Below are 16,485 nucleotides of genomic sequence, written 5' to 3' on the forward strand. Positions count from 1 at the left end.
ATCTAACAGTTAATGTTGTTAATATTGTTTTATAGATTATACAGGGCTTTTTTCCCTATCTGGAACTCTGTTCCAGAATCTCTCAGGTAGGCACCATTGCCATTATAAGAGTACAGGAGAGGCGTTCACGGTGAGTTCTGGCACCTCTTTTTCTAGAAAAATAGCTTGTTTCTTTAGTTGTTGTTTTGTTAAAAGTGTTTTATAGACTGTATTTGGTTTACCAATGATTTGTTACTTATTCTATATGCCTTATGCTGTATTTGTGATGTTCTATTATGTTCTACCACGTTGTTGTTATTTATTGTTTGTAAGCCACTTTAGGATTCATTTAAATAAAAAGTGGCATAGAAATATAATAAATCAAATTAAACTGGCACTGAAGTGATCTGGAGGTTTCAGGAGAATGCAGCCTACTTAGGCCAGTATTCATATTGTTTTACTTCTTGTTTTGTTCTACAGAAAGGAAATTGGTATATTAAAATGTAAATAGCCCACAACTTACCTGTGGGCACCTAGTAGAGATAATTCAATAGAATTAAGCAAGAATCTACAGGGACCAGTAGCAATTATCCCTGGGGTTAATGCCATAAAAATATAATGCACACACCAGTCCTCGGGGGATTACAAGTTCAGATAAATTAGGAGGCTAATTACATGCAGCTAAACAAGGGAACCTGAATTTCAGGCAACTGTAAATTTAGCATTCTGGTATTAAATATTGTGTTAAATGGGATTTGCTTTTACATAATGGACCCCATCTAATGAGCCCCTTTACTCATGCACACAAGCGTGTAAGCACACTGTCAGCAACCTCCCCACACAATTTACGGATTTTTCTTTTAAACCAACAACTTTGAATCTGGCGTGGGGTGGCAACCTTTGTGGAAGATAAGGAAAAGCGGCACTGTCTGTAAAGATCCCACTCTGTATCTTTCAAGATTGCAGTCAGTCATCCCACTAGTGTGGTGTTTACAGTGTCAAGATGGGGGGGCTGAAGAGGCCCAGGTTCAATCCCCACTAACACATGAACCTCAGGTTGTTGTAGAACGCAGGAGATGGGGGATAAGCATGTTTGCTGCCTTGAGATCCTTGAAAACAGGGAACCTCCTTTCCTTGCTGAGGCTCCCCACGCAATTTGAAACCTTGATTACATAGAGGAGAGCTTTCCTAAGTACATACAAGAGACATCCAACTCCAGACCTTCACCCTCAAATTCTTGGAAGGCTCTAAAGCAACAGCTCTAAAGACATGCCCTGTGTCCCCACTTCTCATGTGCTCGTTTACATGTTTTGTCTACATCGAACACCCAAACAGGACGTAGAGTGAACAGGATGCCGGGTTATGAGAGAAGTCCATCATCCTCTTCAGGCAGTTATCCTTAACATGTGAAGGGGGAAGTGTGTAAGGAGCTATGACAGATGTGTCAGTCCTGCTCCAACATTCCTCCCTGCCCTCCTGTGTTTAGCATGAAGGTGTGATGGGATCTTCTAAGTTCTAAGAGTGTTTGGCTGAACATAGTTGGAAGCCTCTGTGTGATCAAGAAGCTTGCAATACCAGGGTTCCTGATCATGAGGTTTGTAAAGTGGAGCAGCTACCTGCCCTCGCATCTTCAAGCTCAACACCTTAAGAGGGTTTAGGGCCTGACAGAAAAAAGGATCATACGTCACTTGAGGCAGCATGTTTGCACCAGAGATATTAAACAAAAACCACCTAGGCTGCAATTCCATTCTCAGTTTCCTGAGAGGGAGTCCCACTGAACTTGGTAGGTCTTTGTTTTGAATAGACACGTAGTCGATTGTACTGTGGTTTGGACTCTACTGCACTTCTTCATAAAAGGTAAAGCAGTGTAAAAATAAAAGACAACCAAGTCACAGTCAGAAAAAACACACAATTAGGCTGCAACCATTCAGCCACTTGCAAAATTTACTTCTAAAAATAACTCCAGCAATCTATCTGTAAAAGTTATCAGCAACAACATGCAACAGGCAACAAATATTTTATTTCTATTACTAAAAATACATTTAATTCAAAAGTACAATCCAATGTAACCCATGATGAAGTGGCCCATTCAGGAAAGTGATTATAAATATAGCATTTCTACTTTCTTCCATAACCATCCTCTCACACATTTAACAGGTCCACGTCTTAATATTATTACTGCACTTTGCATGTACAAGAGTTTCTCAATGAACATTACTTAAACACTTAGAAACTCTTTTAGGACTATATTGGCATTATCAGTGTCACTTGGTAGTTGCAGCAACTCAGTGTACATTATCATGCATAGTTTTTAAAGGGGTACAAATGTTTAAAAAGACACACCATTTCACAAGCATGCTAATAAAAAATCCAATCAATCCAATTTCTGCAAAACGTGAAGAGGGCTTTGGGCACAAGCTCCACTGAAATGAACATGAGCTGTGTAAAACTACGTTCATGCAACTCCCATTTCAACTGGCCTTTCTTGTTTGTTCAGTCTTTAACCAACTTCTCAACTGCATTTTTTTAAAATTAAAAAATACACTATTTCTGAAGTATACACTTTAGGTTAGAAAGTTATAGGACTTGACTGGTACATCTGAAAACAGAAGAGACCTGCAAGAGCTGATGAAAGGCCTATTTAGGCCAATTTTCTGTTACCCAGCAACTAGTCACCAGGGTCACCATGCCTATGGGAAGACCACAAGCCGGACATGAGTGCAATCGTCATTTCCTGTTGCCCCCTGGTGAGTGAAATTTGGAGGTAGGCAGATTTATCCTCTATTAATATTTTGCCTGTTTTTCAAGCAATACATGTCCAGGTCCAATGAAACTAGAGAAAGCTTGGATGGGCAGAATTATGTGCCAGTCGCAACATAAACAGAAGAAAAATAAGGACAATAAAGTTTGCAGTTCAGTGCCCTTAAACATTCATATTAAGACAGGCAGAAGCCCTACACATACTTACCTGAGAATAAGCCACACTGAACAGTAGTCACCAATATTAGGCTGCACAGGACTTAACTTTATAATTACTTTGGGCATATGCCTGGCTCATTAATCTATGTAGAAGACTTCATGAATACTCTAAATTAAATGCTCCACTACAGGAGTGACTAACCTATGGTACGCCCAGCTCCTCTCAGCCATGGCCAGCATGACCAACGGTCAGGGATGATGATGATCAAGTGTCTTATCTGTTCTTTACCATGAAGTCTCAGGGCATGTGACTTCAATTTAAAAATACAATTTTAAAATATGTTAAAACAATTTACAAATCAAAATAGGGTAGGCCCTAAAACTATGTATCATGGGCATCAAAAGGCCAAAGTAAAGAGGTGGACTCATGGAAGTGTAGAGTTGAAAGGGACCCTGTGGATCACCCAGTCCAAGCCCCTGCAATACAGGAATATGCCATTGTCTCATAAAGGGGTCAAACATACGACCTTGGCATTCTGAGCACCACACTTTGACCCAACTGACCTACCCAGAACCCAGAACCAATAGCTATTGATGGCAGGTGTCTTGTTGATCCTCTCCTCAGACAAGGTCCTATTTAGATGACATGTGCAAGAGGAGCGGTTTGCACATGAACATGAAAATGGCCTGCCATAAACCAACTGATGAAGAACAACATCCCAACTTTCAAGGGCTGCTTCAGTTATCTCATCAGGGCAAATTCTTATTAAAAAAATCTTTAAAACGCCTTTCAAAAGTGCATTATCTAGGCACTTCTGGAAAAGTCCCAGCCCTGCCTTTGCATGGTTGCTTGGGGATAAGGCTGCATATGATAGTGGCAACAATCACGGAGCCAAGAGGAGTAGTGGAAGCCCTTCTGAAGTATCCCATCAGTGAGCCAACTGAAGCCTTCCCCTTCAAGTAGTGTGACTCACAAGTCTCCACTTGTATTCTTCTCTACTGACTAGTCTTATTTAATGGCAGGTACAGTGCAACTGAAACTTTTGAATGGAAAAAAAATCCCGAAAGCATAGTTCTTTTTATTTTGTGCAAAAGCTCAGAGATGTATTGTTACAATTGCATCCATAAAGACATGTATAAAGTTTATCATCCACTCCACAGCAGGTCACACAACAGGTCAATGGTGGTGCTAGGAATCTTGTGTCAATCAAGTAATAATTATTTCAGTTAAGCATGTCGTAATCCTCATTGCTGATAAGGACACTGTCAAGGGCTCCTTTGCAACAGCAAAAACGAGTTCAGTCTTTCTTCTGTAGTATATAAAAAGTAACTTCGAAGCTTGGAACTGAGAATGTTCTCTTACCAGTTCTTATTTTCCTTCATCACATGTACAGAGCTGCTGTTGTTGCTTGCGACCCATTCAGATGCTGAAGAAAGACAAAAAGACAGTTAAATTTTGATCCCATTGCTTTGGCTGAGCTCCTTAAATGCCGTGACTCAAGAGGAAATTAAAACAATATGCATAAACATCTAGCAGCGGTCAAGCCAAAAGCTTATCCCGTTCACTAGCAACCAGATTGAGGGTGGGGAATCAAATTCTGAGCTGGAGATTGAAAAAAATTAACAGAGAAGTTTCATATTGCGAGTTTATAATGAAGCCTTATTAGAAGTCTAGTGCCACAAGGGTTTTATTTCTAAGTAGTAGAAGAGTCGAGGAGCATATGATGCACGGCAGAATCTAAAGGCAGTGTTCCTTTGATCTGAAAGGCTGAAACCTCTAAGTAGAAGATGTGGGCACAATCGCTGTGTGTAAACATGACTTCTATATGCAGTATCTATTATATATTGTATCTATTAGGCAGCTCTAATTTAGAGATCCACTTAGTAATCAGGTGGGTTCAATTACCACCCATATGCTGGAAAGCATATGATCAAAGGCTTGGAATGCAAGTCATTGGCATTGCTCTGGTTACAGAGGAACAAGCCTGGGGAGTAAGTCATAACTCAAGAACAAGTTTTGCCTTGTTTTTGGCTTCTAATATAACAGGAGCCACCATTTCCATCGGTCCTCTGCTTTCCGAGACTATTCTGCAGCAGAATACACAAAAGGCAGAGAAAGCAAGGCAGAAGCATAGCTGGCGATGGATGCGGCTGCCTACAGGTTATTGGTGCAGCCAGAGGGACCCATCATTAGAGAGCTCTGCGCCTTTGCATTGCATGGAGTGGGCAATGTACACCAAGTGTGGCAAAGGACACATCAACTTTGTTGACTATAGGATGTCCCGTGAGCTACTGCATCAGTACAATGTACACCAAGTGTGGCAAAGGACACATCAGCTTTGTTGACTATAGGATGTCCCGTGAGCTACTGCATCAGCTAAGGAGCTGGTGGGTTCAGATTGCGGCAAAGATTTAATTTGAAGATCCAGATAATGTCTACTAAATGTAAATAATTATTTGGCAAACAGAACAAGTTGCTCAAATGAATTGCATGCTCTAAATGTTACCATAGCTAGGCTGGATTCTAGTTGGCCTCAGATATATTTTTCAACTTTATAGCACTGTGATTATAGCATCCGGTGCCCATCACATCACTGGCATAAGTGAGCATATAATAAGATCCACAGATTCTGATGCCTTGTAACTTAAGAAGCGCATTGTATTTGACAATTCCAAATTAGCAAATGAACCTGATTTAAGTTCTCCTGTATAGATGAAATGGTATAAATATTTTCCGATCTATTAAAAAAACCCACAACTCAGTCCCTTGCAGAACTGATGTTATACACCTTATAATCCCTTCTAAGCTCTGTCATCTGTCAAAGAACATTCCCTGTGTCAAAACACACTGAATAGCTACAGCATCAGAAAATACAAGCTCCAGGGGAAGGGGGAAGAGACGAATAAATAATTTCAAACTGTATTTTTTTTGTGTGGGAACTACAAACACATTTTCAGCTGCTATGGAAAATACCGGTATATGCTGTATATTGCCATTCTGCTTCATAGTGAGAATTTTTTTTTTAAAGGACCTCTGTGTTACTCCTCTAAAACATGCACAACACACTAAGCTCAAATATCAGTCCACCTATTGCATGCCAAACAATTCTGGGTGCATATCATTTAGGAAACAATAAAATAAGCCCATGTGCCATTTTATAACAGATGCACAGCAAAGCAACCAACAGAGCGTAGCTCAAGTAAAACAGAAAAGTTCTTTTATTAAACTAACATTGCAGGTTATTTTGGTTCCTTCTGAGATGGCCATTCTCACTTCAGCCAATAAACAGATACAAGAGCACTCTTTATTCATTAGACACTATAAATTTGCTAGGTATTTTAATGGAAGACACATTTGATTCAAGTCGGTCCAAATCACGTATGCATTCTGGAGCACTCAACACTATTCAAAGCCTTCGAACAAGCTCATGTTTCACTGTATTTATTTTCAACATCTGTTCACATATGCATTTGTTTGGCTGGTACATGCTTTACATAGAACAATCTAAAATTTACATGACAGTATTGCTTGAGAGAGGAGTGGAACGGAAACCCAGTAGTGCCAAGTGTTCTCCGTAACAGTTTCTGAAAATAGCCCAGGACTGTCTCAGGAAGCATAGCAAAGCCCTGTTCTTAGAAACATAGATGTGTCTGTGAAAATCCCATAGTGTTTCAAACTGACCCAACAAATACACCATTATTAAAATTATTTTAAAATTGGTACCTCCTGTATTCAAAAATTCAATTGCTGTTCTCATGCACTTGTAATCTTTAAGTTACATTTAGCAGAACGTGATTACAGTTAGAGGAATTATGTCTTTAAAAGCTAACAAGCAAATTGTAGTATAGTTTCTATTTACCCCTGAGTCTTAAAATAGGGGGTTGACTTTTAAATAGGCAAGTGGGGAAAAAAAGCTTGAAGAGACTTAGCTTTACCTAAAATTAGGTAGGGACACTTTAAAAACACCAGATCTGAGGAAAACTGTAAAATTAAGTTCTGCGGGATGCTGAACGATGATAACTAGGCTTCAATCCCTATGCTCACCTACATAGGAATGAGAGCCATTAACACACTGGGATCTGTTTCCAAGTAAACATGCACAATATTGCTTTGCTAAGTTGTTACAGTATTTTATCAGACCTAGCTGAAGTAATTAGATTTCACAAGCAAAACTAAGCATAGAACTTACTACGTGGATTACCAAGACCTGATAAAATAGCTTCGCTTAAAATTAGTTTATGAGAATTCTGTTAAGAGCCAGTTTAGAGAGCGGCATCAACATTCTGCGCAGTTTCCTTTTGCTGCTACTTAAGTTACTGGCCAGAAAGAGCAACATATTCACTTTTGTTTCCTGCAACCCTGCAACATCTGCAGCATCCAAAGTAAATGCGATTTCTGCTTATAAACGTGTGTGACGCAGATCACGTAACAATGTAAAAAAGAGAGCGATGCAATACATGTCACAGGTAGATTTGAAATTTGCCCCACATACCTGTCTCTGTATTTACAGACTTGGCTTCTTCAATACTGCCTTTGGATCAACACTGAGATTACAAGCGACTGCCCAGCCGCAAAAGCTAAATGCATTAATTAGAAACTTCCTTTTTGTTCTCACAAATGCGCAGAGGTGGCAAATGGGGTTCTCAACTGCACCACTTGAGAAACGCTAGCGGTGGGCTCACAGCATTGCATACTCCTCCATACCCCTAGCATAAAAAAACCAGGCATTTTTGGGAAAAGGCTGCTCCACACTTACACACCCCACAGCGCCAATATGCCAGTTTTCTGTATGAGGGGAGTGAATCAAGCAGCACTGATGTGTTCGTGCACATTCACCACCGGCTTGTTTGCTGTTTGTGAGAACTAAGACACAACAATAATTATTTTCTAGCCAGGCTCCAACCCTGTTTACTTAGGAGTAAGCCAGTGTACTTAGTAGAACTTAGAACTTACTTCCAAGTAAACATGCGTGGAATCTGTCTGTACGTGTAGTTATCACAGCAGCCTATCGCTCAAAGCTTTAAACACTTTACCCAAGAATAAGCCCCTTTCAGTCCAATTCATTTCAAAAAGAATGGGCTAAGCAAATGCATGAATTTCCCTCCCGCTGAAATCCACAGAACTTGTAAGATTATGGACAAGTACCTGGGAGTAAACCCTACCAGCCTATATATGTTTTTAATTGCAGGTGTTTTTAATAGTTGCATCACTTTGGAATACTTTGGGGAAAGCAATTCACAAATGAAATTAATACATTAAACAACCCACCCACTGGAACTTACTTCTGAGCAAATATACCCAGGATTAGACTGCAGGAGTGCATGGTTCAGCAGCAATTCCCACCAATTTCAATGACTGTCCTAAGGATCAGATTCAGAATTGTAGCGGCAATTTAATGAGCCCTCACCAACAGAACTATGGCAGTTGAACAGCTGCCACATTCTAGGAACAGGATATGAAAATCAACATTGCTTATCGAAAGAGACGGTTGTTTGCATGCAGTTTAAAATAAAGAAGTGCAAATCAGTATAGCTTTGTACATTCCTAGTCTCTCTGAAAGGTAAATGACAGCAATGGGGGGGGGAATGAATTCAAGCAAATATCTTAACATTTGAAAGCTCCACCATGTTTTGTAATGGGGAAATAATTTTTTCCCCACTGAAGAAACTGTGTCCATTCCATACTGTGCTTCATTTCCAGATCAGAGCATTAAAAACAGCAAACTTCAGCAAAACAAAAGTTCCTGTAAGAGCATTTATTGAATTATTTAAAAGTTCAAACTCAGTTCACATGCAGTTTATAGGGTCCCCCCCTTTTTTTTAAAAAAATCCTGTTTTCATGTAAATTGCAAACACTTGTACTGAGGTTTTCAGTTTCTCCCCGCCTGCCATGTAAATTTGTCAACTATTTGCATGCTCACTATTTTATGTGCTTCTTTATACAAAGAACTTTCCTTTTCCCTTTTTAAAAAGGCATGTTCTAAATGTGCACTACAAGGATTCTTCACCGTTCAGGATGCATAAAAGCAACATGGGTACTGATGGATCAAACATTTCTCCCAAAAGAAGTTGAGGCAGCCTTTGTTGAATCGTACTTTTTAATAAGCCCTCGTGGTTTGAGAACATCAGAGTGGGAGAAGGTGGAGGTGGGGGGAGTGAAAATGTCCTTTTCTTTTTTAGGTGCCAAGAGAGAGAGAGAGAGAGATGTTTCCAAGCAAAGGCTGGTAGCAAGTTGCAAAGCAAACAGGCAGGGAGGCGGTAGCAGCAGCAGCAGCAGCATGTTTTCGTACATACAGCCTGATATCATGCACAATCGACTGTGGATAATAATAATGGCAACTTGTACAGGTAGGCATAATTCTCTGTATGGTGCATGTCAAGTCAGCGATGCCTCGAAGGGTGTATGCCGGGAGCAGAAAGCACACACATTTCAGGGGGGTAAAGCTAAAGTCTACATTCCATGCATAGCTATTGCGCCCCTTGGCCTGCTTCCCTGCCACGCATCTTCAGACATCAGAATTGGAGCTGAGGTTGGTTAGCCGGGGATCTGCGTTGATCTCATACCTGTAGTGATAGCCCTCCATGTGGTCTCTACAGGCGTCCCTGATATTGTACATCCACTTTTTGATCCCTTTGCGGTTCAAGTACAAAACCAGGAGGAAAATGGCACCGATGAGGGCCAAGACTATCCCGAGGAAGACATAAGAGGTCTGCAGCTGAGTCTGGTTATCGGTCGGCTCTGGGCAGCTCAGCTCTGAAAAATCAATGGCCACCAAGGACCTGTTCTCCATCCCTTTGGGGTAAGAGCACTTGAGGGATGACTTGGCCTCCACCAGGTCACTCTCCTTGAGCCAGCTGACCATGTCCTCGATGCCGCAGTCGCAGACCCAGGCATTGTGGGTGAGGTTGAGGCTGGTGAGTCGAGGAAGGCCCCGGAGCTGCAGGAGGGTGCTGTTCCTCAGGCGCTTGAGGGCATTGCCGCTGAGGTTGACGCTCTGGAGCTGACGGAGGTTCTCGAGCGTTACGCCGTGCAGACTCACCAGGGAGTTGTTGTGCAGGTCCAGGTGCTGCAGGCTGTGTAGCGCAGCGAACATGCCCTGGGGCAGGTAGAGCAGGGTGTTTTCGGACAGGTCCAGGCGTTTCAAGTTGAGAAAGGCCTCTTGCTGAAGCAGCTGGGCCACGGCGGTCACATAGCTGTTGTTATAGAGGGAGTTGCGCAGGTTCAGCTCCTCTAGGGGGCTGCTGGTGTTGCCCAGGGCCATGGGGCTGAGCTCGAGGAGGGAGTTGTCGCTGAGGTCCAGCTGCTTCAAGCTGGGCAGCCCGGCAAAGGTCCCAGCCTCCACCCACTGCAGGCGATTACCGCTCAGGTTGAGGCTGCTGAGTTCTAGAAGGGTCTCCGGGGGGAACGAGGTGGACGAGACGTTCTGGATGTGGTTGCCCATGAGGAAGAGGTTCCGCACATAGCGGGGCAGGCCCACCGGCACCTCCGTCAAGTTCCTGTTGATGCACTTCACTGTCCTGGCTGCCTCGGAGCAGTCGCAAGTTCCCGGGCAATCAGCCGTCTGCTGAGCCAAAACCCAACCAGAGAGGACCACCACCAGCAGCAGCAGCGGTTCAAGCCACCCGGCTCCTCTCTTCTCCCCAGTTGGTGTGGGGGGTGCAGAGCCCCAAAGAGAGCACCCCAGCATCACCGCCTCTGCCAGGGGCTGCTCTTTTGTGGCACTCACACAGCGATTTCGGCCGCTTCGTGCAAGGTGGGGAAAGCTGGAGAATGCAAGCCTGCCAAGAGGTCAATCCCGGCACAGTCAAGGCTCCTGGGAGAAGTGGGATCAAAGCAAACCCCTCCTCTTCAGCGCAACCGACTTAGATCGTGTGGCACCAGCACCAGGGTGTGAGCAGGAGCCCAGCCAACAATGCAGAGCAGTTCCTTCCTGTCTTGTTTTGTGGGGGAGCTCTCGGGGGGCCCCCCAAAGTCCTCCGTTTGCTCCTTCTCACATCCAGCCACCCCTGAAAGAAGCCACAAAGAGAAAGTATGAAAGTCACGGAAGCATCGCATGCCAAGCCACTTTCGCTTGCAGAGGCTCTGTTCTCCTTTCCCCAGCCCACCTCTACACAGTCCTTCTCGAAAGCTTTGCCCCTACTCATCCACGTCCAGCCACAAAACCAAGTAGAACTTGAGCATTACTGCAAAAGACAGTCTGGGCTTGTCTTTGGTTTTACTACATTGTGAAATAGGTTGGGAGGGGGACACCTCACGCCTGAAGAATTTTTAACAGCAGACCATGAATCTCGCCTTAGGTTCATTCTGTCTCCTCCTCCTCTATGGAGAGTCACCTTCCAGCCAAGAAGAACACATGCAAAAAGCAGCAACTGTCTGAATTCTAGAGGCTGCAAACAAGAGAGGATTGCCACCACTTTTTACATCCTTCTCGCGATCTTTCCAGGCATCTGACTGGACCCTGCTGGAAACACACCAACCCAACGGGACTTCGCTCTGGTCCAGTTTTTAAGCCACCTTGCCCCCCCCCCAAAAAAAAACTTCCCACCACTTTCCAAGGTCACATATTTCATCCACTCCGTGAGACCAAGTTTCTCTCCTGTGCCTTTTTAGAGACGTGACGCTTTAATCCGCGCAGCTTTTTGGAACTACGGAACTACCCCCCCTCTCCCCACCCCTTCAAAGCGCGCCTTCACCATCACGTTGTATAACCGGGCGATCTTGCAAGTTTTCTTAACTCCCGCCTCTGTTGGAAAAGCGGAAAGTCCCTGCTGCCCCTGGGCTCTTTTCTCAACTTCTCTCTCCCCTTCCATCAGATTCCCGCCAGGAAACCTCGAGATTCCGCAGAGATTCCACGCTCACAAAAGAACCCCCCCTCCTCCCGCGGCTCCTCCACCTCCTTTTCTCCCTACAAAGACTCACTTTGAGAGTCCATCAATCCCATCGAATTTAGTTGGGCTTCACTTTGGAATCTAAAGATGCGCAGAGTCCGGCCGCGCGTCGGGTACCGAGCAAAGCGCGCCGGCTCTGGGCGCAGGTACAGTACAGACAAGAGCGCGCCTGACCTGGATCCAATCCGGACTCGTCTCTCTGTCTGCTCCTTTTCCTGCGCGGATGGGCGACGAGGAGCGAGGTCCTAGCAGCAGCAGCAGCAGCAGGATGGGCCCTTCTCGCACCGCTGGCCGCCCCTCCCCGCGCCTCCTTACCTGGCTGCCTCTCCTGGCGCGCGCGGCTCCCTCTCCAGCCAGTCCCGTGCAAACTCCGCCGCCGAGTGCGAACTACATGGCGCAGGCAGCAACTTTCCCTCCCACTCCCTGGCCGTGCCTCTGGCCCAGCCTCCGCTGCCAGGAGAAACCAATGGCAGGCGCGGCCGCGGGGGAAGCCGCGCGCCACGCCCTCGGCCGGCGCCGGATCCTGCTCGCCGCCGCTGGGCGCGCGGAGGCTGCTGGAGCCGCTGTTGGGCTAGTGGCGAGCGGCGTCTCGGGAGCAGCGTTCCGCCCGGAAGCCTCAGTCCGTTTGGTGGAAACGCCTTCGCGGTTAGAGAAAGGCACTTGGCTTGCTTTTGTTCGCGCCACGGATTCCAGGATTGAGCCGTACCTGGCACTGAGCAAGGGCGCACGCGGTAGGGTGGAAGGGGATCTATCTGCATTACAATCCTAGATGTAGTTGCTGGTAGGTAGCCGTGTTGGTCTGCCTTAGTCGAAACAAAATAAAACAAAATTCCTTCCAGTAGCACCTTGGACACCAACTAAGTTTGTTTGGTATGAGCTTTTGTGTGCATGCACACTTCTTGCATGGACACGAAAGCTCATACCAATAACAAACTTAGTTGGTCTCTAAGGTGCTACTAGGGACTTGTGGCGCTGTGGGTTAAACCACAGAGCCTAGGACTTGCCGATCAGAAGGTCGGCGGTTCGAATCCCCATGACGGGGTGAGCTCCCGTTGCTCAGTCCCAGCTCCTGCCAACCTAGCAGTCGAAAGCACGTCAAAGTGCAAGTAGATAAATAGGTACCGCTCTGGCAGGAAGGTAAACGGCCTTCAATGTTTTGCACCTGTACATCCTTCTCTGTCCTCCATCAGAGCAGGCAAGAAGCATTATCAGAAGGATGCTTTCTAGGGAGGCGTAGACACTCAAGGAAGTTGCAAAGCAGGGCCATTGAATGGCGAGGCCTGAGGAGAAGGGAGGTGACCGAGAAGAATAGTCCTGAGGGCCAGATGGACTCAAATGCCAAAGAAACTAAATCTGTGTTGTTCTGCGTATAATATGAGTCTGTTTGCCGTGTGTTTTTACATACCTGTTGCAGTAATATATTATTTTCTATTAATTATATTTTTCATCTTTATTCGGTCTGCAGACTTTGTGGTTTGTGTGCAATCTGGGGGTGTTATACACTTCACCCTGTCACCATCTGTTCTGAAGTCTTCAGTCTCTCTGGATCCAGCACTCCCAGCCTCCTCACCAGGGAATCCCTACTGTTGCAATCCCTTGCATTTTAATGTTTCTCCAGTGGTAAAGGAGCACCTGAGCTTCAAAAGACAGCAAAGGATCCAGGAGTACCCCCAAGCTATGGACCTTCAGAGGGAGTGTAACCACATCAAGAGCAGGAAGTCTCCCATCCATCCATTCTAGGGAATCGCCCACTAACTGTGCCTCTGTCTTACCTGGATTGAGCTTCAGTTTGTTGGCTTTTTGTTTCAGGGGTTTGCAGCTAGTACCTCCCAACCCCCCAACCCCCTGCAGGCTGTTGCTTGGGTTGCCTGCCTCCCCCCCCCCATTCCACCCCTGTCCTATAGGCTTCTTTGTCATCCCCAAGTAGCCAAAGTGGAAATTTATATCTTAATTAGCTTGCTCAGGAGGTCTATTTCTGCTGCCTGCGAGCTTCTGAAAGATGATTTGGCCATTCATTCATAGTGATCTAGTTATGCCATTTCATAACAGGGTTACAAAACAATTTTATTGACCAATCTTAAGGCTGTGCAATTGGCAGTTTACTGTTCAAGAAGCATGCTTGAGGAGTTAGCTGGTTGTATGCTGACTGGCAACCGACTGAGCTATCCCTCCACCCCACCCTGTTCTGGTGGCGACCTTTAATTTTGATCTGCCCATCTGTACTCACAGACTGGATTCCCGGTTACACAGAAGCCTGTTAATGCTGCTCTGGCAGGATCCTGGCCCACTGATAGTACATTTCTGTACTAAGGGCCTTTTGTGGCTGACACAGAACTGACGCTGGGGAACATCTGCACTGGCAGATTGGGGGCACAGCCTTTGCGGACTGCATTACTCTACTCTTTTCAGGTCCCATAGGAACGATGAGAACTAAGTTGCAAAAGGCAGCACTCCAGAGGAATGACCAGATGCAGTTTAAAGGGGAGGAGGCAGATCAGGATCAATTGGCAGATCTCTGGATGAGCTGTATTACGCCAGCCAGGATTTCCCACTCCCAATCGTAAGAGCAATGTGCCTTCCTCCACCTTCTAAATTAGGCTGGTAGAATAAGATGTACGCTTATAATGATATAGACAGGTCATCCTAGTGCAGCCATCGCTAACCTGGTGTCTTACAAATTTTGCACACTGCAACTCCCATAACCCCCTGCTGGCTGGGGCTGTTGGGAGTTGTAGTCCAGAGGATGCCAGCAAAGGTGGTACTGGGTGTAGAGTTTCAGGGGGCACTGCAGGAGGTGCTGCAGCTATTATGTAAAATTGAAGGTGAGAGGTGTGCGCACCAAATTTTGGCGTTGTACAGGGTGCCGCTGAAATTTGAGACCCCAAGGTCTGCCACTGATGCCAGATGGGTGGAATGCAGAAGGGAACTGGCTTTACCACCTGAGCCACCATTGTGTATCAGGCTCCAACCCCCACACCCGCTTTTTTACACCTGCCTCCAGTTGGTGGACTTGGGGGTTCTAAAAACAGAAGCAAAGTCTCCCCCACAAGCCTGAAGACTTTCCACCTGTGCTTTAGAGCACAGGGCTCCAATAGTTGTGCAAAGGAAGGAATTTAGGCAGGTATGCTTTTTCTCCCCATGGTATACCAAGCAGGACTTGCTGAGATTTCCTCTTCTAGATTTCCATTGAGCAATAATTTTCTTTCTATCTGGTTCCAGGGTCCTCTCAGGCTATTTTGGGGTGGGATTCAAGCACAAACTGGCAAATTCAGGTTGCACAGTTGAAGCTTATTTGGAGCTCTTGTGCAACAAAGCTACTTCTTCAAAAGACTGGAGTTTTAGAGATATGGAAAGTGACATGGAAGGGAAAATGCTGAATGAATGAATGAATGAATGAAAGTGTGAGGTAACACTTGCATTTACACTGTCTCATCTAGCCTTTCTGCAAACAAATCAGAATGAATGCTCATTAAATACCCAGCATCATCTAATATCCCAAATCAGTGTTCAATAAGCATTTGTTTGGAAGGGCTCACAATATGTCAATGAAGTTTGTTTCTTTTACAGAAATTGAGTGGAAGAGGGTCAACTATAAAGGAAACACAAATGTACTTTGAAAGTAGCACAGGGGTATGATTCTGTGTCAAAACTGTTTCAGAAATCCGCTGCAGTTTGGAACACTGCGGCTCTTAAGAAAAAGGACTGTGTTATTTCATTTAAAATGCAATGAACAATTTCTATAAGAGTATTTTTTTAAAAAAAAGAATAATTCTGTTGTATTCTTATAATTTGTAGACTTAGGCTGCAGCACTTTATTGTTTTCCTGATCTCTCTTTACCTGAGCATTTCTGTGTTTTATGTAAACTCTCACACAGTGTAAAAGCCACTTCTGGAAATCTAGTGGAATCTAGTTGAAAGGCTAGCATTCATTTCTGCTTTAATTATTTCCAGGGGGAAAAATCCGTTTGCAACCCCATTAACTTGGAAAATTGTAGAAATTTTGCATTGTAATTCCATGTGCTGAAACTTGGGAAACTATTCTGGCATACAGTTATTTCCCACCATTTAAAATTTAGCATGACATGTTGGTATAGGGATCAAAAAGCCCACTGTGGGAAGTGGATTTTGGAATTTGGATTGAGCCCTCAAAGTCCCAAGCCAGACAATGCAAAACCCCTGAAAAATAAGCTCTGGGTGCCAGTGCTATCTGTTAGTACTAAAAGGTACTAAAAGGTTGTTTTCTCCTGCTCCAGAGAAGCGGACACAGAGCAATGGATCCAAACTACAAGAAAGAAGATTCCACCTAAACATTAGGAAGAACTTCCTGACAGTAAGAGCTGTTTGACAGTGGAATTTGCTGCCAAGGAGTGTGGTGGAGTCTCCGTCTTTGGAGGTCTTTAAGCAGAGGCTTGACAACCATATGTCAGGAGTGCTCTGATGGTGTTTCCTGCTTGGCAGGGGGTTGGACTCGATGGCCCTTGTGGTCTCTTCCAACTCTATGATTCTATGATTCTAAAACCCAACCTAGCGCTGCTACTGCTGCATTAGCAAGGAAAGAGGAGCAGAACAGCCATTTGTGTGCTACCCGCACCAATAGCACACAAACTTCACTAGTCAGCTGTCCAAAGGAGGAAACTGCAGAAAGACAATTCATAGCATCCAACAAAGACTCTTTGCATCAAGAAGCCAGAGAGCATG

General features: G+C 44.8%; 1 protein-coding gene across 3 annotated transcripts; it reads right to left on the reverse strand.

Annotated features, from left to right (window-relative positions):
- Window positions 1-3,959: 3,959 nt before the first annotated feature.
- TPBG (trophoblast glycoprotein) lies at window positions 3,960-12,239 on the reverse strand. 3 transcript variants are annotated; one of them, XM_028722853.2, is made up of 2 exons: window positions 12,103-12,239; window positions 3,960-10,905 (listed from the first exon to the last, which is right to left on the reverse strand). In XM_028722853.2, exon 2 carries the CDS (start codon window positions 10,584-10,586, stop codon window positions 9,405-9,407), a length of 1,182 nt encoding a protein of 393 aa, XP_028578686.2. In that variant the 5' UTR covers window positions 10,587-10,905; window positions 12,103-12,239; the 3' UTR covers window positions 3,960-9,404. The 3 variants fall into 3 exon arrangements, with proteins under 3 accessions (XP_028578686.2, XP_077782322.1, XP_077782323.1); XM_077926196.1 differs by lacking the exon at window positions 12,103-12,239 and adding an exon at window positions 11,962-12,102; XM_077926197.1 differs by lacking the exon at window positions 12,103-12,239 and adding an exon at window positions 11,819-11,954.
- Between the last annotated feature and the right edge of the window lie 4,246 nt (window positions 12,240-16,485).

Source organism: Podarcis muralis, chromosome 3, assembly GCF_964188315.1.
Source record: "Podarcis muralis chromosome 3, rPodMur119.hap1.1, whole genome shotgun sequence".
Lineage (NCBI taxonomy): Eukaryota > Metazoa > Chordata > Lepidosauria > Squamata > Lacertidae > Podarcis > Podarcis muralis.

Excerpts from the sequence above, each read along its gene's own strand:
- TPBG (XM_028722853.2), bottom strand. The coding sequence starts at position 10,586 with ATGCTGGGGTGCTCTCTTTGGGGCTCTGCACCCCCCACACCAACTGGG.